General features: G+C 44.9%; 1 protein-coding gene across 6 annotated transcripts in view; it reads right to left on the reverse strand.

Annotated features, from left to right (window-relative positions):
- VPS13B (vacuolar protein sorting 13 homolog B) overlaps positions 1-20,505 on the reverse strand; it is a 960,935-nt gene that overhangs the window by 420,322 nt on the left and 520,108 nt on the right. For all 6 annotated transcript variants that reach the window (XM_054017509.1, XM_054017507.1, XM_054017510.1 and 3 more), the window contains exon 24: positions 12,565-12,785. In XM_054017509.1, the coding sequence (XP_053873484.1) occupies positions 12,565-12,785 (221 nt within the window). The remainder of the gene's footprint in view (positions 1-12,564; positions 12,786-20,505) is intronic.

Here is a 20,505-nt window from a genome sequence, read left to right on the forward strand (position 1 = left end):
AACTTTTCGGCAACGGTTTCGGGGAAAGCTTTACCCCCCGGGTGCCCGGCCCCGGGCTGTGGCACAGGAATTAAAGGATGCAGCGTGCCGATGGCTACAACCTGAGCATCGAACTGTGGCTGAGGTGACAGAACAGATCATCCTCGAGCAATTCGTGCACATCCTTCCGACTCCAGGGAGGGCATGGGTGTTGCGGCACCGACCTCAAACTCTAAGTGCAGCGGTCACACTTATGGAGAACTTTCTAGAGGCTGAGGCCCCGATAGCACCGACCACCCGACCCCCAAGCTCGGGACCCGGCGCTCAGAAGCCGGAAAGGGGGTCCACCCCCAAAGTCAATGTGCCCGCTCGAGCCAGACGACCAAACGGCAGCGGCACTACTTTTCCCCGACGGCCCGAGGCCCCACAACCCGCACCGTCCGGACGTCTGGCCCGTCCATCGGGCCCCGGCCAACCCCACGGCCACCCGGGTGACCCTGCACGGCCGGGGCGCACAGAGGTAGGACCTTGCTTTCAGTGTGGTGAGTACGGCCACCTGCAACGAGACTGTACGGCGATGGAATGCGATTTTGGCCAGGTGTACACCGGGGAGCGCCGGGCCCGCCCACCATCCACGGCCAAACTGACGGCCCCCATGAGCATCGCCGGGACACCTGTTGTGGGTCTAGTTGATTCGGGCTGTGGACAGACTCTTGTCCGCCAGTCCCTCCTCCCGGACACCGAGCAGATCATCGGGGAGGTACGGATACAGTGCATACATGGAGATGTGAAACCGTACCCCACGGTGCAGGTCCCTCTCACGGTAGACGGGGCAACTCAGTTAATGAACGTGGCTGTGGCCCCATCCCTTGCCTACCCAATCATCCTGGGCCGGGACTGGCCAGAATTCGTTGAGGTGCTCCGGTCCCTATCTCCGGAAGAGGCTTTTGAGGGAGACCCCTCTGCGATGGACACAGGCCCCGGCCGGAGCCCCGACCCCGGCGTTGACCCATCCCTTTCACCCAGGCAGGATGGCCAGGAAACAGGGGGGGGCCCCCCGGTGGACATTAGGGACTTTAGCCGAGACCAAAGGGAGGACCCTACACTCCGGTTTGCCTATGAACAGCTGGCACGGGTAGAGGGGAAGGTCGTGGAGGCCCAGCGGGCGACCCAATGGCCTAGATTTGAACTTGATCGGGATCGTCTCTACCGCGTAGAGCGGGACCCGCAAACTCAAGAGGTCCGGACCCAACTCGTGGTTCCCCGCATTCATCGACGGGCGGTCCTAAAACTAGCCCATGACATCCCAGCCGCAGGCCATTTAGGACCAGAGAAAACCGCGGCTAGGGTCCTGGCCAAGTTCTTCTGGCCCGGCATCCACTGCGAGGTGAAGGATTATTGTGGGTCATGCCCGGACTGCCAACGCGCCGCCCCGGCCGGGGTCCGGAAGGCCCCCCTGGTTCCGTTGCCAACAGTGGGCGTTCCGTTTGAACGAGTAGCGATGGACCTGGTCGGACCCTTCCCGAAAAGTCAGGCAGGCTACCAGTATATCCTTGTCTTGATGGACTACGCCACCCGCTTCCCTGAGGCTATCCCCTTAAGGAGTATCACTGCCCGCACTATCGCGGCAGAGCTCGTGAAGATCTTCGCCAGGGTAGGCCTCCCTCGAGAGTTACTTACTGACCAAGGGACCAACTTCACCTCTAAGTTGTTCCGTCAAGTATGTGCCCTGCTGGGGATTAAGAAACTGCAGGCCTCAGTTTACCATCCCCAGACAGATGGGTTAGTCGAACGTTTTAACCGAACCCTGAAGGGAATGTTGCGACGTTTCCCCACCCAGGACCTCAGTCAGTGGGATCAACTACTTCCCCCTTTACTACTGGCAGTCCGGGAAGTTCCACAGGCTTCCACGAAGTTCTCTCCATTTGAGCTCCTCTATGGGCGACGGCCCCGCGGAGTGATGGACCTCCTGAGAGAAACCTGGGAACATACACCATCCTCAACGCAGGGCCTTTTACAATACGTCCTGCAGCTGCAGGAGCGGCTGGCCCGGGCAGGTGAACTCGCAAGGGAAAACTTAAAAACGGCCCAAAGGGGCCAGGAGCAGCAATATAATCGGGACACCCAGGTCCGATTATTTGCCCCCGGGGACCGAGTTCTCCTCTTGCTCCCCTCGGAGGAATCAAAGCTGTTGGCCCGCTGGCAGGGTCCGTATGAAGTCCTTCGCCAAGTGGGGCCTGTCAATTACGAAATCCGGCAGCCTGATCACCGAAAGGGAAAGCAGATTTATCATGTAAATCTTTTAAAACCCTGGCGGGAACGGGAAGGACTACTAATTGCCCCGTACCCACCTGAACCAGACCTTGGGCCACAACCCCCCGAAGACTCTGATAATGGGGAACCCCAGCTGGCCGAGACGCTCACTGCTGAGCAGCGGGAACAGGCCCTCTGCTTAGTGAAGGCATTCCCCAGGACCTTCACCACGAAGCCCGGACAGACTACGCTCGCATACCATGCAATCCAGACAGACCCCGGGGTGGTGGTCCGAGAGGCGACCCGGCCATTGCCTAGGCGAATGCGAGAGGCTGTGGAGGAGGAAGTCCAGGCCATGTTGGAACTGGGGTTATAGAGCATTCCCAGAGCGAATGGCGGAGCCCCGTCGTCCTCGTTCCGAAGCCAGATGGGAGCCGGCGGTTTTGTATTGACTTTCGGAGAGTCAACGCCATTTCAAAGTTTGATGCGTATCCAATGCCCCGCGTCGATGAGCTCCTTGACCGGCTGGGAGCAGCCTGCTATATCACCACCTTAGATCTCACCAAGGGGTACTGGCAGATCCCCTTGGAACCCCGATCCAAGGAGAAGACCGCGTTTGCCACCCCTTCAGGCCTGTACCAGTTTACTCGGATGCCTTTCGGCCTCCATGGGGCCCCAGCAACCTTCCAGCGCTTGATGGACCGGCTTTTGCAACCTCACACCAAGTACGCCGCCGCCTACCTGGATGATGTGGTCATCTATGGCAGTAACTGGGAGGAACATCTCAACCAAGTGGCAGCTGTCCTCAGGGACCTCCGCGCCGCCGGCCTCACAGCCAATCCCAAGAAATGCCGAATCGGGCGGGAAGAAACCACTTATCTGGGGTACACCCTGGGGCGGGGACAGGTACGCCCCCTCATCGGAAAGGTTCAAGCACTCCAGGAATATCAGGCGCCAACCACGAAGAGGCAGGTGCGTCAATTCTTGGGCCTAGCCAGCTATTACCGGCGGTTCGTACCCCACTTTGCGACCATTACGGCCCCTCTGACAGAACTCCTGACCAAAGATAGCCCCCGCAGAGTGTGCTGGTCTGAGGACTGCGAGAGGGCCTTTCAAACTGTCAAAGACCGCCTGTGTACTGAGCCCGTACTCTTCAGCCCGGACTTCGATCGTGACTTCATTGTCCAGACTGATGCCTCCGGCGTGGGGCTTGGGGCTGTCCTCTCGCAGGAGGTGGACGGGGAGGAGCATCCTATTGTTTACATCAGTCGGAAACTGTTTCCCCGGGAGCGGAACTACTCCGTCCTGGAGAAGGAGGCCCTAGCTGTTAAGTGGGCGGTTGATGCTCTCCGCTACTACCTCCTCGGGGCCCCCTTTACACTGGTCACAGATCATGCACCCCTGAAGTGGCTCAACCGGATGAAGGACGCGAATGCCCGCCTGCAGCGGTGGTATCTCACGCTACAAACCTACGCCTTCACGATCCGCCATCGGGCGGGACGGGACAACGCCAATGCGGACTTTTTCTCCCGTCTGGGGGAGGCGGGGGACACCAGCTCCGAGGTTCGGGAGCTGGATTTGAGGGGTGGGGTATGTAGGGGGCCAGGGTGGCTGCCCTCCGAACCTGAGGGTAAAGGGCCTTTCCCTCAGCCTGAGTGGGCGGGGCCAGCCCAAGCTCGCTCCACCCCCGGGAAGGGGAGGGGTGGAACAGGAAGTATAAAGGGCGGGGCCCTTAGCTCAGTTAGGGCAGCACCAGGGAGGGAGGCAGACACAGACTGTGGGCTGCTCCCTTCAGAGCCTGCTGCCACACCAGGGGAGGCCCTGGACCCATGGAAACCTCACCTGGAGGACGGACTGGGGCTGCCAGGACTGCCCGCTGCCGAGTACCCAGAGGAACTGGAGGAGTCGGAGGGGGAGCGGGAGCTGCCAGCAGCCGAGTACCCAGAAGAGCTGGAGGAGCCTGAGCCTGAGGGGGAGCCGGAGCTGCCAGCAGCGGACTACCCCGACGCACTCACGGGACCAGAGGGATTCGGGCGAGCAATCGGGTAGGAAGTAGCCCAGGGACAGAGCTGCACAGTGGTGAGTCTATGTAGCGGGACGACCCCGCTGACCCAGTGGTGGGACCCCCGTTCTGCCACTGTCAGGGCCCTGGGCTGGAGCGCAGTGGTGTAGGGTGGGCCTGCGCTCCCCTACCCGGCAGAGCCACGCCGGGACCTTAGCCGGCGCTCCCCTGCCTGAGGGGCGCGCTACTGACCTTAGCCGGCGCTCCCCTGCCTGAGGGGCGCGCTACTGACCTTAGCCGGCGTTCCCCTGCCTGAGGGGCGCGCTACTGACCTTAGCTGGTGCTCCCCTGCCTGAGGGGCGCGCTACTGACCTTTGCCGGTGCTTCCCTGCCTGAGGGGCGCGCTACTGACCTTTGCCGGCGCTCCCCTGCCTGAGGGGCGCGCTACTGACCTTTGCCGGCGCTCCCCTGCCTGAGGGGCGCGCTACAGACTCTGGCTGGCGGCCGCCCCGCCGCTAATTCCCCGCTGACGGAGGCGTGACCCAAGCCGGCCAGTGATCTCATAGCTCCCCACCGCCCCCTAGCGGGTAGGTGGGCCAACGCCGATCACACTTAGCTAAAACTAAAACTAAACTAAAAAGTTCTATTTGCAACTATTTACAACTAATAAAACAAAGAACACCAAGTAAAGCTACAGACACTAGGGAAGTTCCATCTCAGACCACATGTGGAAGAAAGGAACTGGAGAGGTGGTCAGTCCACACTGCGCCTTGTACTCTTGACTGGGAGTATGGAGAGTAGGCTGCATTAGCAAAGCAATGCACATTGTAAACAAAAAAAATTCCAGTCTCAGGTGCATGGGGCACATGCACTCCATGAATGGAACACACACAGAGGCCCCCACTTGAAGAAGAATCTTTGGCAAAGGAAAAAAAGCAAAAAAATCTGCAGGAGTAAAAAGAATGCAGGCAGAAGTCCAGTAGCAGAGAGGGTGCTATACAGTTTATTGCACTGAATGCAGCATGCAAGATTACCTTCCTTGTGGGTAGGTGGCTTATGTGTGCATTAGGTGCAAGCAACTCATGGCCCTCAAAGGCCAAGTATAGGCTCCTGAGACCAGAGAGGCTGAACTGGAGGAGCCAAGGGACACAAAGAGGTACATAGATGAGACTTTTCGGGACACAGTAAAGTGGCCCCACCTCCAGTCTGACAGCCTCTGTGCTGTCAAGGAGGATGAAAGTTTCAGGGAAGGAGAACATCAAACTGGAGTGGAGGGAAATGATCCCATAGTTGGGACCCTCCTTTCAGATGAGTCATGGTATCTTCTCACACCGACGATACCACTCTGGGGGAAGGAATCCCAGTTATTAGGAAGAGAATGGTAATAGTAATGGGGGATTTGATTATTAGAAATACAGTTAGCTGGTTCATGATGATTCAGAGAATTGCATGATGAACTGCCAGCCAGGTGCAAAGATTGCGGATCTCTCAAGACATCTAAACAGACATGTGAAGTGCTGGATAGTAGCTGGTGTTTGTGGTACAGATAGGTACCAACGACATAGGGAAAGGTAGGAGAGAGGCCCTGGAGACCAAATTTAAGCTGCTAGGTAAGAGATTGATGTCCAAGACCTCCATGGTAGCATTCTCTGAAATGCTTCCAGTTCCACACACAGGGCCAGTTAGACAGGTAGAACTGCAGGGTTTCAATGGATGGATGACACAATGCTGTAGGGAGGACGATTTTAGGTTTATTAGGAACTGGGGATCCCTTTAGGAAAAGAGGAGCCTATGCTGGAAGGATGGGCTCCACCTAAACCAAGACTGCTGGCATATAAAATTAAAAAGGATTACACTGCTCTACAGCCAAAATACTTCTGAAATAAATGTAGTCAAACTTTACTAATTCTGGGTCACTGAGAACGAAAATGTTAAAATTGTTAATTGGCTCTAGTTTTCAAGATATGCTATTGGGTCAGTATATACGACCCTTGACTTGGGAATGGCGGAGGATAAGTGAGTTATAAAGGGAAGGGATCTCAATTTAAATCAGAAATGACTAAAATACATCTTTGACTGGATCGATGAATAAATCTATGACTGGGTTTGGACAGTACTTGCTTTTTAGGCAAAACAATGAATGATGCAATCTGAAGCTGGTATTGCATCATACATGATATGAATTGCATCATGTTATTCCTAGAAGTCATGGATGATGCAACCATAACGAAGCTTACATCACTCTGCTGAACAAATTGCCCTATATCAGCTCTAGAAATCATACAGTCGTGCTCTCTTATTTGTCAGTGTTTGATTTTGCAAAGGGACACATTTCTGTTTAGCCAAAGTGAGCAGAGATGCCTCATACTTGTGTGAACAGTGCAGATAACTTCTACTATGTTTGTGGTGAAGTGACTTTCACATCACAAAAGCGCAGTATAACCACTATGGTTAAGAAAGCCTATCACCTTTATTTTGGCAGCAAAATTGGAGATCAGGACAAAAGGTGGACCCCACACATATGCTGCAACACTTGTGCAACAAATCCTCGCCAGTGGTTGAACAGGAAAAGGAAATTTATGCCTTTTGCAATGCCAATGATTTGGAGAGAGCCAACAGATCATACCAGCAATTGTTACTTCTGCATGGTGCCTCCAGTTGGGAAAGGTATGTCAAAGAAGAAAAAGTGGACTGTGCATTATCCAAACATTCCATCAGCTATACGCCCAGTACCTCACGGAGAAGGACTGCCGGTTCCTGATGCACCAGAATCATTCTCACTTGAGTCAGACGAGGAAGAGGAAGAGGATGAAACTTCTGGTCCTGAATCATCAATATCACAGGACCCACATTTTCTCCCATCCTCCTCCTCTGAACCACACCTCATAACACAAGGTGAACTGAATGACCTTGTCAGGGATTTGGAACTCCCCAAGAGTAAGGCAGAGCTGTTGGGCTCCAGACTACAGCAGTGGAATCTACTGGCAGGTGATGTTAGGGTTTCCATGTTCCGTGACCGTCAAAAGGATCTTGTCCCATTCTTCTTCATGGAAGGTGATCTTGTAGCCTGCAACAACATCGATGGTGTGATGGCAGCCCTCAACATCGTTCACGATCCAGATGAGTGGAGACTGTTCACTGATTCATCGAAGATGAGTCTTAAAGCTGTTTTACTGCATAATGACAATGTTTTGCCATCAATTCCAGTTGGTCATGCAGTCCATATGAAGGAAACCTATGACAACATGAAACAACTTTTGAGGTGCATAAACTATGACCAACATCAGTGGCAGCTTTGTGGCGATTTGAAGGTTGTTGCTCTCTTGCTTGGTCTGCAGACTGGATACACAAAGTACTGCTGTTTTCTCTGCAAATGGGATAATCGTGCAAGAGATTCCCACTACATCAAGAAAGACTGGCCACTCCGACAGTCATTGGAGCCTGGGAGGAAAAGTGTTCAGCATCCACCACTTGCATCCACCAATCAAGGAAGATTTTGTTACCACCCTTCCACATCAAGCTGGGTCTGATGAAGAACTTTGTCAAGGCCATTGACAAAACACAAGCAGCTTTCAAGTACCTCCATGGAAAATTTCCAAGGTTAAGTGAAGCTAAGATAAAGGAAGGTGTCTTTGTTGGTCCTCAGATTCGTTAACTTCTTCGAGATGATTCATTTGACCATGCACTGCGTGGCAAGGAAAAGACGGCATGGAAAGCCTTCCAGTTAGTGGCAATAAAATTTCTCGGAAACGACAAGGCAGACAATTACAGGTTGTCGGTGGAAAACCTCCTCAAGGCATACAAAAGCCTTGGTTGCAACATGTCACTAAAGATACATTTTTTGCACTCTCATCTAGATTTTTTTCCATCGAACTGCGGAGCAGCGAGCGACGAGCACAGCGAGCGATTTCACCAGGACATTGCAACAATGGAGAAACGCTATCGGGGCAAATGGAGCCCATCAATGCTTGCAGACTATTGCTGGACAGTGACAAGAGATGCTCCATTTAATGAATACAAGCGACAAGCCAAGAAGTGCCGAGTAGACACTGAATAGGACTAAACTATGTACATAATAGTTTTTTGCCTTTTGTTTCATAATAAATTTTATTTATATAACCCTTTTGCTGATTTTTTAAAGTGTTACATAAGCAGGACAGGTGAACTATTATCATGTAAAGCAACCATAAACACATGAAAAGACCTAGGTTTACAATTTATGATTAAAACTCTACTATCTACACAATATACACAGACCTAAAATGTAAAAACTTAAATATCTTAGAAACAGTAGCCAATCAGTTGTTTTAATTGTTATATTTGAATTCAGCACATCAAAATACATAATAAATAGCACATTTTATCTCTGAAGCAGACAACTTCTCAAAAATTGTAGACCAGTGTTACAGAGAAGTTTTTAAACTATGGGCTGGAGAAAGCTGACAGGTGCGGAGGAGCATATGGTTTGGTCAGAGACAATCCTTAGGGGAAGATCTATTAACGATCTATTAACAGGGTTTCTCTATATCCTAGTGAAGAGGAGAGGATAGAAGTTGATAAAGTACAACTAGGAGCTCAAGAGAAACAGTCCAATGAAAGAGAGTCCCATTCAATTACATCACATGAAGGCAGACAAGTAAATATTGACAAATTTAATAAGTGCTTGTATACAAATGAAAGAAGTCTAAATACTAAGATGGGTGAACTTGAGTGCCTGCTATCAAATGAAGATATTGACACAACAGGCAACACAGAAACTTGATGGAATGATAGCAATCAATGGGACATGGTAATACCAGGGTATAAAATATATAGGAATGACAGAGTAAGTTTTGCAGGTGGAGGAGTAGCACTATATGTGAAAGAAAGCATAGAGTCAAATATAGTAAAATCTTAAATGAATCCACCTGTATCATAGATTCTCTATGGACAGAAATTCCATGCTTGAATTATAAGAGTATAGCAGTAAGAATATACTACCAACCACCTGACCAGGATGGTGATGGTGATTTTGAAATGCTGAGGGAGATTAGAGAGGCTATACAAATAGAAAACCCAATAATAATGGGGGATTTCAACTATCTCCATATTTACTGAGTACGTCCCCTCAGGAAGGAATGCAGAGATAAAATTTGGCAACACCATTAATGATTGCTTTTTGGAGCAGCTAGTCCTGGAACCCACAAGGGGAGAGGCAATTCTTCTTTTCGTTCTAAGTAGAGCACAGGATCTGGTCCAAGAAGTGAATATAGCTGAACAGCTCAGTAACAGCAACCATAATATAACTAAATTTAACATTCTTGTGGAGGGAGCGGAAATACAAAAGAAGCCTCCCACTGGAGCAATTAATTTCAGAAAGCCAAACTACACAAACATTAGGAAGCTAGTTAAAGGGAATCAAAAACAACAGTCACAAAAGTGAAATGCCTCCAAGCTGCATGGAAACTTTTTAAAAGCTCCATAATAGAGGCTCAAATTAAACGTATACCCCAAATTAAAAGAAATAGTAAGAGGACTGAAAAATGGTTAAACAACAGAGTAAAATTTGTGGTTAGAGGCAAAAAGACATCCTTTAAAAATTGGAAGTCAAATCCCATTGAGGAAAATAGAAAGGGGCATAAATTCTGCCAAAGCAAGTGTAAAAGTATAATTAGTCAGGCCAAAAAAGAATTTGAAGAACAACTAAAATAAGATTCAAAAACTAACAGTAACTGTGGTATGTAACCTATCACTAAATCAGCTTCTGTACCAGATGACTGAAGGATAGCTAATGTGGCATCAATTTTTTTAAAAGGCTCCAGAGGCGATCCTGACAATTACAGGCCTGTAAGCCTAACTTCAGTACCAGGAAAATTGGGTGATACTATAGTAAAGAACAGAATTATCAGACACATAGATGAACATGATTTATTGGAGAAGAGTCAACATGGCTTTTGTAAAAGGAAATCATGCCTCACCAATCTATTAGAATTCTTTGAGGGGATCAACAAACATGTGCACAAGAGAGATCAAGTCTACATAGTGCCCCTGGACTTTCAGAAAGCCTTTGACAAGATCCCTCACCAAAGAGAGCAAATTAAGAAGTCATGGGATAAGAGGGAAGGTCCTCTAGTAACTGGTTAAAAGACAGGAAACAAAAGGCAGAAAAAATATTCAGTTTTCAGAATGGATAGAGATAAACAGCGGGTCCCGTAGGGATCTGTAATGGGACCAATTCTGTTCAATATATTCATAAATGATCTGGAAAAAAGAGGTAAACAGCAAGGTGGCAAAGTGTGCAGACAATACAAAATTACTCAAGATAGTTAATTCCAAAGCAGACTGCAAAGAGTGATAAAGAAATTGCACAAAACTGGGTGACTGGGCAACAAAATGATACATGAAAATTCAATGCTGATAAATACAAAGTATTGCATTTTGGAAAACATAATCCCAACTATACATACAAAATGATGGGATCTAAATTAGCAGTTACCACTCAAGAAAGATATCTTGGAGTCATTGTGGATAGTTCTCTGAAAACATCCTCTCAATGGGGAGCAGCAGTCAAAAATGCTACGAGAATGTTCGGAACTTTTAGAAAGGGATAGACAATAAGACAGTAAATATCATAATGCCACTATATAAATCCATGGTATGCCCGCACCTTGAATGTGTGTTGAGTTCTAGTCTCAAAAAAGATACGTTAGAAATGGAAAAGGTAGAGAGAAGGGTAGCAAAAACAATTAAATGTGTGGAACAGCTTCCATATGAGGAGAGGTTAACAAGACTGTGACTGTTCAGATTAGAAAACAGATGACTAAGTGGGGATATGATAGAGGTCTATAAAATCATGAATGGCATGGAGAAAGTGAATAAGAAAGTGTGATTTACCCCTTCACATAACACAAGAACCATAACACATATCACCCATTAAATTGATATGCAGCAGGTTTAAAACATACAAAAAGAAGTACTTCTTCACACCATGCAGTCAACTTGTGGAATTCATTGCCAAGGAATGTTATGAAGGCCACAAGTATTACTGGGTTAAAAAAAGAATTAGATAAGTTCATGGAGGATAGATCCATCAATGACTATTGGCCAAGATGGTCGGGGATGCAATCCCATGCTCTGGATGTGCCTAAACCTCTGACTGCCAGAAGCTGGGAATGGACAACCAGGGATGGATCACTTGATAATTGCCCTGTTCTGTTCATTCCTTTTGAAGCATCTGGGACTGGCAGAAGTCAGGACACCGGGCTAGATGGACCATTGGTTTGACCCAGGATGGCCATTTTTATGACATACTTTTATTTTATTTTATTTTATTTTATTAAGCAGTAATAGTTGAAAAATTCAAGTATCGTCTTCACTGGGCTACCCCATTGTGTCTCTTTTCTCTGTCTTGTCTCATCAGGGAGAGGGATAGCTCAGTGGTTTGAGCATTGGCCTGCTAAACCTAGGGTTGTGAGTTCAATCCTTGAGGAGGCCACTTGGGGATCTGGGGCAAAATCGGTACTTGGTCCTGCTAGTGAAGGCAGGGCGCTGGACTCGATGACCTTTCAAGATCCCTTCCAATTTTAGGAGATGGGAAAAAATTGATAGCTAGCTCTTTGAAGAAGAAATTGTCTGAATGCAGTGTCTTGTACAGTATCAAGCACACTGACGGCACCTGAATTATAAACATCAATAACAAGAGGTGCCAGCTTCATCAGAAATATAATTAAGATGGTACAACTGACAACAAAAACATTATTAAAGACACAGTTCAGTGCATCGAAAATTTGCATAGAAAATCTCTCCTATTTGGAGTGACTTCAGGCCACTGTAGAGTAACTTGGATCTAACTCAATTAAAATGCAATTTTCAGTAGTTCATGTAACATACCTACCTTTTAAAGAATAAATTTATGGTGACAATCTGCATTCTTTTAAACAATTCCCTTTCAGTTTTCCCCTTTAATAAAGCATATCATAGCTTGTTTGAAAACATTCCATGCTGAATGAGAGACTGTGAGAATTTGATCAAAAATTACATTAGACCACTTCAACAATTTTTTTCACAATGACAGTTGAGCAGTGCTTCAGTACATCTGCAACTGATTTCAGTCCATCAGCCAAAAGATGCATTTATGCTGTAGCTATTACATTTTGAGAAGAGTTTAAATTACAAAACTTGAGAGAGCTTCAAAGCAAATCTAATCTAAGTACCCTGATCTTGATGGCCCAGTTTAAAAAAAAAAAAAAAGATGTTTAATAAAAGAGAACCTCCCCAACAAAATGCAGAACAATTGTACTTAATTCAAGTTATTTTTAATTTCCTTTAATAAATCAATTAAATATACCAACCTGGGGGTTCGAGCATTTTATTTCAAGTGACTCGAGGTCGACATGGAGGCAAACAACAAACGAGTGTCTGGATTCTGGCCCTGAGGCAAGTAGTTTTTGTGAAGTGACAGCTAGAGTAGAAGTACAGCCCATGGGTTCCACTAAATTAAGTGTCATTTGTTGTCCAAGAAGAGTATACACACTGAAATGATGCAGACTGATTGTCCAAGGGAAGGCATCACCTGGTGATTAAAGAGAAAAAATAGTTTTATAACTACATGCCTCTAAATGTTAAGTGATGATTTTTCTCAACATTATTCAAATAGTAAATGCTAAATGAAATTCAGAATGGGCCTGATCCAAAACACACTGAAGTTAATGGACATCTTCAATGGGCACTTGGACCGGGTCCCAAATCCTAATAAAATACCCTTTGATACGGTGTCCAGAGATAAAAAACATAAATCTGATTTGAATTTTTATTTCACACTGCAAATAAATCTGACAGAACAATATTAAAGGACAATATCTTGTTGATTTACTTGGTTTTTCAGCACCGTGTTTTTAAAAATCCATCTGAATACATTAAAACTAAGTGAGCATATGTCTGCTGTAAATGTCTTGTATTGCCTTGTATCAAAGAAATTTCCTTGATTAAGAGACCAGTCACCCTACTCACTTTGAAAAATATCCAGCTCTGTAAGCAGGACAAGTGACTTCTGTTTATAGGTAGCAAAATCAGACTTTAGTCACACACACACACATCCTACAGTCTATGAATTTTTCATACAACTACTACTGTGAGTAGGAGTCATGATGGAGGATTATCATTTTACAAATTTAAGATTGTGAGTTGGAGGACTGAGATCCAGGAAAGGAGACCTTGGACCCTAAAGGACACTGACCAAACCCCAATGAACACTCACAAGTGGTGAGGAAAACTCAGGCAGGGAATGGTGTACAAGTGTTTCTTATTTTGCATTAGGGTGGTCACTCATATATTCCCAGAATACTGGACATTCCGGTACTTTCAGGAACGGTATGTGCCTGCTCTTGCCAGCATAACCCCTCCCCTGCCAGGGTGAACTTGGATTTCCTGCCACATCCGGGTGCCATTTTGAAAAGGTCATCACGCAGCCCGCACTGGCATCACGTTGCATGCGAGGTCATGCTGGTGGGGGCAGAGCAGTATGCTCCTCAAAATGGCAACCCCCATTCAATGCTGGACAAAACCACATTCCGTTTTGTCTGAGTACCGAGTGGGGGTGAAATCCTAGAAAAGCAGGACTGCTGGATTTAATACCAGACCAGTGGCCTACTTTGCATGGATTAAACTATAAACCAGAGGACCCAGGAGGGTGGAGTTCTGGGGATGGTGTATGTATGCTATTGGGGAGTCTCAGGGAGTTCGGCATTGGTCTTGGGGACTAGGAAAGCATGGGATCCTAGTTAGAGTCCACGCCTAGAGGCCAAAAAAAGAGACAGTACCTGGCACTCATGGGAGTTCAGAAGAACATATATCAAGTGCTGGGATCTAAGCAAATCAGCCTGGTGAGTGTCCAACAAGTGAAAGCTCAACCAGCTCTGTGACATCCTTATATTTGAAAAGGGCTTATTCAGTTTGCAGGAGACACATGAGGTGAAGTTCTCTTTCCTACAACAAATTAAGAGGGCTGGGCTGATGATGAGACTTTATTTGTCACAAATTTGAGCAGGTGGACTTTGTGGTAAGAAGAGACACAAGTTGGTCTCATGTCCCAAAGTGAGCATATGATAGCAGGAAATGGCAATTAAATACATGGGACTGGGCCTTTCTAGTGCACAGTTATAAAGCACCTTAACTAGTGTGTCCAACTCACTAATTAATGAAGAGTTACACTGGGGATTTGCTGCTTGGGATTAATCTGCAGTCCTGAGATTCCTGTAGGGCTTCAAACAATACAGCTAAGCAATACCAGAAATTAAGTGTTGAGTTAACTGATGGTTAACTACTTAAATTATACTTTACAAAAATATATAAAGTTAGAATAAAGCTGAAGCCAGAAGTCTTCACCATACTACTTTGGCAAGAGTTTAATTGGTGATTACAGAGGTGACACCAGCAATAACTCATTTATGGTCACTAGTATAGCCATAAAGCACTGCATGAGAACATACAAGAACTGAAAACTTTGAACTTATTCTAAAGTTATTTACAAACTGAAGAAAGGTTCCAAATTATGTACAATATAAAATTCAGCTAGACTTGCTTTAAAATATTTTGGAAAGACTTCCGATTACGTATTTAAAATTCTCCAAAAAATTTAATTCATTCAAGAAATACAAAATATTGATTGTTTAGGATGGAAAACTGTTCAAAAATTTGAAGTAGATTCTAATGGCTTATTTATTAATTAAAATACATGATTTTTCTTTTCTCAGTGATCACCATAGTAATTCAATATTGAAAATTTTTCTACTAATAATATCTACTTTAAACTGTCCAAGTGTTAGAGAAATTTTTGTTCTGTAGTTGTTTCTAGTGCTTTAATTTTGCTTTAATTTTTTTTTTTAAACTTTGGTGGCCAATATTCATTGTTGGGTGAACGTATGAAGCTTCAGAAACTATTTAAAGTGTCTACACTTCAAAAGAAATGTAATTCAAAAAACATTTGTTTCAAAACCCACTTACTAATACGTATGAAGGGAAGCCAGGCACCACTGTTTACAATAGGAGCAGAAGAAATCTCTACAACCTTCCAACCGACCCTTCATATGAGTCATAGCCCTTCAATGGGGCCAGTATTTCACCTAGATCTTTTTTGAGCCAGAATATGAGAGATGAACATTGCAGCTCATCAATACGGCAAGAATGTTGCTAAAAATCCTTTTTACTCACAAACTTGAGGTCTGACAAATCCTTACTTTTTCTTCTTTCAAATGATTTATAACTCAGTTACTTGAACTATTAATGGACTTGAAAATTAATGCAAAAGATGGTAACAGTTATACTCAACTGTTTTAACAACTTCTTGTGTTTATAAATGCCACTTTCAGGATAAGGAAAGAATTTCTCTTTGGCATCAGGGTACCCTCCTAAATATTAATCATTGATCCGTTATATGCTGGCTCCCTGGCAAGAATTCTCTCGTGTGTGTAATAAAAGCTGGTTTCACTAAATATCATAAAAAAGGGTCTTCTCTAGAGTTTATCTGTTCATTGTAACATGCTGCTGGTGTTCTAGTTCTGGTTTCTTTGCCTAGCAATAGAGGTAACTGTGCATTTTATCTACCCCTACTCATTGTGTAAAATATTGATCAAATTGTAAAAATACTAATAATTTTTTGTTATACATTTGCCCTCGCATTTGTTAGTTTCCCTTTTTTAAAAGTTCTTGTTGCAGTAATGGCAGTTACCTGTAACCAGTAGCAGATGTGTAATTATTTTTTTATTAAAAGTAAGTGGAAAGGAAGAATAATCTTGTGATTACAACACTGGAATTCAGGCGATCTGGTTTCTATTCCACGTTTTCCTAAAGTCATTCTATGTTATTTTCAACAAGTCTCTCAAGCACTCTTCCTGTTTCCCCATCTGTAAGAAAGGGATAATATTTACCCTCACAGAGGTGCTACGAGGACTTATGAGTTATTAATGATTTAAAGTGCACTTAATTCTCAGATAGAAAGTCTTCTTCCTTGCATTAATCTCATCAAATGGTGTCTGCTCTGAGTCCTCTCCCTCGAAATTGCTATGTTCAATGCCATATCCTCTATTATACCACATGCTAACATGTCTTCCTTTAGGACATCCCACCACTACTTCTTGAGTTGGCTGCTCTGTGTTTTTCCTTCAATCCTGATCTGTTGGATTCTCTTACCCATGTAGTTGTCAGGACTGCACTTTACATGAACAAATATCTGAGCCTGTACGCCCTTACTCTTTTATGTTTGGGTTTTATTTTGAGCATGTCTCTAATATACACATTCCTCATGTAATCTGTCTTGCTTACACCACTCATCCATCTCAACATTCACATTTCTGTGGAAGAGATCATTCGCTCATGTTTTTTCTTTGTTGCCCAACACCCAGCGCCACCCATTAAAAATGGATGGACACCATTTTATAGACTTTTCTTTTTATTCTTACTGGTACTTTCCACTTATCTCTCTCCATCAGAGCCAGGTATTTATTATCCTACCTCTATTTTTATCCTCTATTTCACCAGATTTTGGAACCCAGATATTGAAACTTTGCATTTTTGGTATTGTTTGCTCACCTAGTTTCAAAGATAATTCTTCAGTGTGCACATTACTCAAATTACATACCATATCTCTCCATTTATCAAGATTCTCTTCTAAGACAATCTTTTCCCTCACTGCATAGAATGGTATTATCTGCAAATAGCATGCACCAAGATGCTTCCTTCTGTATGTTCTTCTTGAGGGTATCCAGGATGAGAATAAACAAGAAATGGCTTAGAGCTGATTCCTGATGCACTCCCACCTTTACTGATATTACGTCTATTTCACCACCATAAGTTCTGACTGTTGATGTTGTACCTACATACAGGCTTGAACAAGCCACACTCCCTCATGCACCACCAGATGAATTCTCTTGGAACTCAACCAAAGTCCTTTTTGAGATCCATGAATGCCATGTGAATATTTTTCCTTTTCTCTCTATATTTTTCCACTAGCTCCCTAAGTGCAAAAATTGTCGACCTTCCTGGCATGAAATCATACTGGTGTCTAATATTCACTTCCCTTAATCTTTTATCGATGACTCTCTCTCACAATTTCATCATATGATTAATCAGCTTAATACTTCTCTAATATGTGCAGTTGCCATTGTCATTTTTTCCCTTGTATATCAGCACCAAGATACTTTTCCTCCACTCATTTGGTATCCTTTCCCACCTCATGATTAAATTGAACAGAGATGTCGGCAAATGGATGCCTTCTATTCCAAGCTTTTTCAATGTCTCAATAGGGATCTATCTGGGCCTAAGGCCTTATTATTTTTCATCTCTTTTACAGCGTTTGCCACTTCATCAGGTATGATAGGCTACACTACACCAAAGTTCATCATTTTGAAGTTGCATTGCTCTCTTAGGTACCTTTTCCATCGATCCTTTATGCGATATCACCAGTCAACACCATACCAATTTCATTGTTGATGAACCTCACTTCCTTTATATCTCTGGTAATTCTGACCCATGATTTTGCTAGCCTATACACTTCTTTTCCCCCTTCCTTTGTTCTAAGTCTTGTGCATAGTTGCTTGAAGACTTCTGCTTTTACAAATATTCCTGGACATTTTCTTAACATCCTTGTATTCCTTCAGGTTTCATTTGCTCCTATTCCTTTGCCAGAGTTTAAACTTTATCTTTTATCATTTGTACTTCTTCACTCCACCACCATGTTTGTTTTTGAATAAAGGCTTTCCAGAGTTGAAAAGTAGCATTTATATTTATTATTATTCATACAAAGTTACAGTAGAGAGATAGAATCCTTGAGAAACAACAATCCAGGAAAGCACTTTATAAACACTTAGGCTTTTCCCTTGTCAAGGAGTAAAAGATATTAAACAACAAACAAGTCGTTTACAATTAGAGACTTGAATAGTTGTTCCATGGAACACTATATTTAATTCCAGTCACTTCAAATATTAAATAGACATACTGTATTCTCTCCCAAGTTTAAACCATAGGGAGTTAAGTGTTTTAAGGCCATATAGCCAGGCATTTCTGCTTTTATCCAGATTTTCAGGTTTTGATGCACTTTCAGTTGCGACAGTTCTGAGAACATTAAATTGCTGTGTTTGGAGTGGTGAAGAGTTTGGCCACAGATTGGTCCAATTTATCAACCACGTGCACAGATTATCATTAGTTTTACGTAAGAATTGTTTATTGCAGCTGGGATGACAAGACTTTATGATGGAAAAGACAGAGGTAGAGATAGCAATATAAAGAGACTCAGAAAGTTCTGTTGTACAGTGCAAATACAGAAGACACATTTTAAAGGTTCTTTAATTTGAGCAATCACTGTTTGTGGTTCTTAGAATCCTGTGCTGAGACGTGCAAGATGCTGCACACTGATGTCCAATCCAGCAAAGCACTTCAGCATATTTAACTTTAAGCAAGTGAGTAGTTTCATTGACTACAAAGTTAAGCACATACTTTTAAGCCCTTTGCTGGTCTTGGCCAGGGTTCTCAGCACCTTACAGAATCAAATTCTATACTAGCAAGAGCCAAAATTCTGTATGTGACAGGAGGTTATTTAAATGCAACCCTCACTAGCATTCTGATGCAACAATAAGACTGCTAGTAAAATGGCAGTTCAGGGTCTAATTTTCTAAAATGATTACCTGTAATCTTTCAGCTAAGTATTATAATTATTAATTTAGTTTATAGAAAATGGCACTTAGTAAAAAATGAGTGACCTGCAATATTTAAATGTCACAGGCAGTAGTCAGCATTAAAAACTTGCAAGTTGCCTCAACTAAGTATCTTTACCTCTGTGCGCCGCCTCCACCTGCAGGCACTGCCCCCATAGCTCCTACTGGCTGCAGTCAATGCTCCTAGGAGGAGGAACAGCCACACTGTGCACTGCCCCCACCCTGTCCCAAGCACTGGCTCCACAACTCCCATTGGCAGGGGATCACAGCCAATGGGAGCTGTGGGGGTGGCACCTGCAGGCAGAGGCAGTATGCAGAGCCGCCTGGCTGTGCCTTTCCGGACACGTCACCATTTGCGGGGAGCCATCCAAGGTGAATGTCGCCCTGATCCGGCACCCCGAAGCCCCTTCCGCACCCCAATCCCAAGCCCCCTCCCACACCCAAACTCCCTCCCAGAGCCCAGCCCCGAGCCTGCTCCTGCACCCAAATTCTCTCTCTCTTAGTTATCTGGAATTTTTGACTTACCAGCACCCCCCATTCCTCCAACATGCTGGATAAAGTTTTTACTGTAGTTTTCCAATGACATATTACATGACACTCTTTTAGATACTGATTATAACCATAGTGAGTTAGGGTATACTGAACTGATCAGGCAAGCTTAAACTCATTATATGATACTAATGAACCCCTTGCCGTCTGGTACTGGGATGCTCTTAGGGTCACAACTAAACAAATGCTGAGGTGAATATATTTGTTTATCTAAGGCAAAATTAGCAAATTATTTAGAGGGACCAATATACTATAGTTCTGCCATAAGCGTTAATTGAGTTATTGCTATATTTGGAACTATGCATATAAACACTTGTACCTGTTAGACAGTAAGATCTTATAGCCAACATACTTACAGCTCACTCATACAACTGTACTTAAGGTACTAATCTTCCAGTACTTCCAAAGTCGGTTGATGATCTATTCAGTATGCAAACCTGTGCTTTTGTTACATCCTGAGTGCCGCCAGAGCCATCGCTACCCAGTTCCAAAGCATGCGCTGCCACACCCAGTCTTAGTCAAGGAGGTTAATTTTCATAATAGAGGTTAACAAACAAACAGAACACAGTCTTAACTCAATCCTTGGTGACAGGCTTCATGGCCACCCCACCCTGGGGTCTCTGGCACTCCAGGTCCTGGCAGCCTCCCAGCCTCAGTCAGCTCTGCTCCCTTCCTGAGTCCTTGCTCCACAGGAACTAGCTGCACTCCAGTGTGGCTTTCCCTCCCAAAGGCTCAGCCTGTCTCAGTCCTTCCGTCCTCCAGCTGCCTATTAGCAGCCCTTTATAGGCCCAGGTGTAGCCCGTTCCTCTTTAATTTGCTGGACTAGGCTCACTTGCTCCAGTCTAGGGGAGCTGGGTTCAGTCTATCCACAGAGACCAGCTACCCTGTGACAATGAGACATAACATATTTCATAGATGAGGGCCAACTACTACAGGTGGCCCCACTACTGGGATTGCCTAACCATGCTTGGATTATGGTTCAATATAACAGACTGGGCCTCCACATGTGTGTCCTCCAGTCACCGAAAATAAAAGACA

This window comes from Malaclemys terrapin, chromosome 2, assembly GCF_027887155.1.
Source record: "Malaclemys terrapin pileata isolate rMalTer1 chromosome 2, rMalTer1.hap1, whole genome shotgun sequence".
Lineage (NCBI taxonomy): Eukaryota > Metazoa > Chordata > Testudines > Emydidae > Malaclemys > Malaclemys terrapin.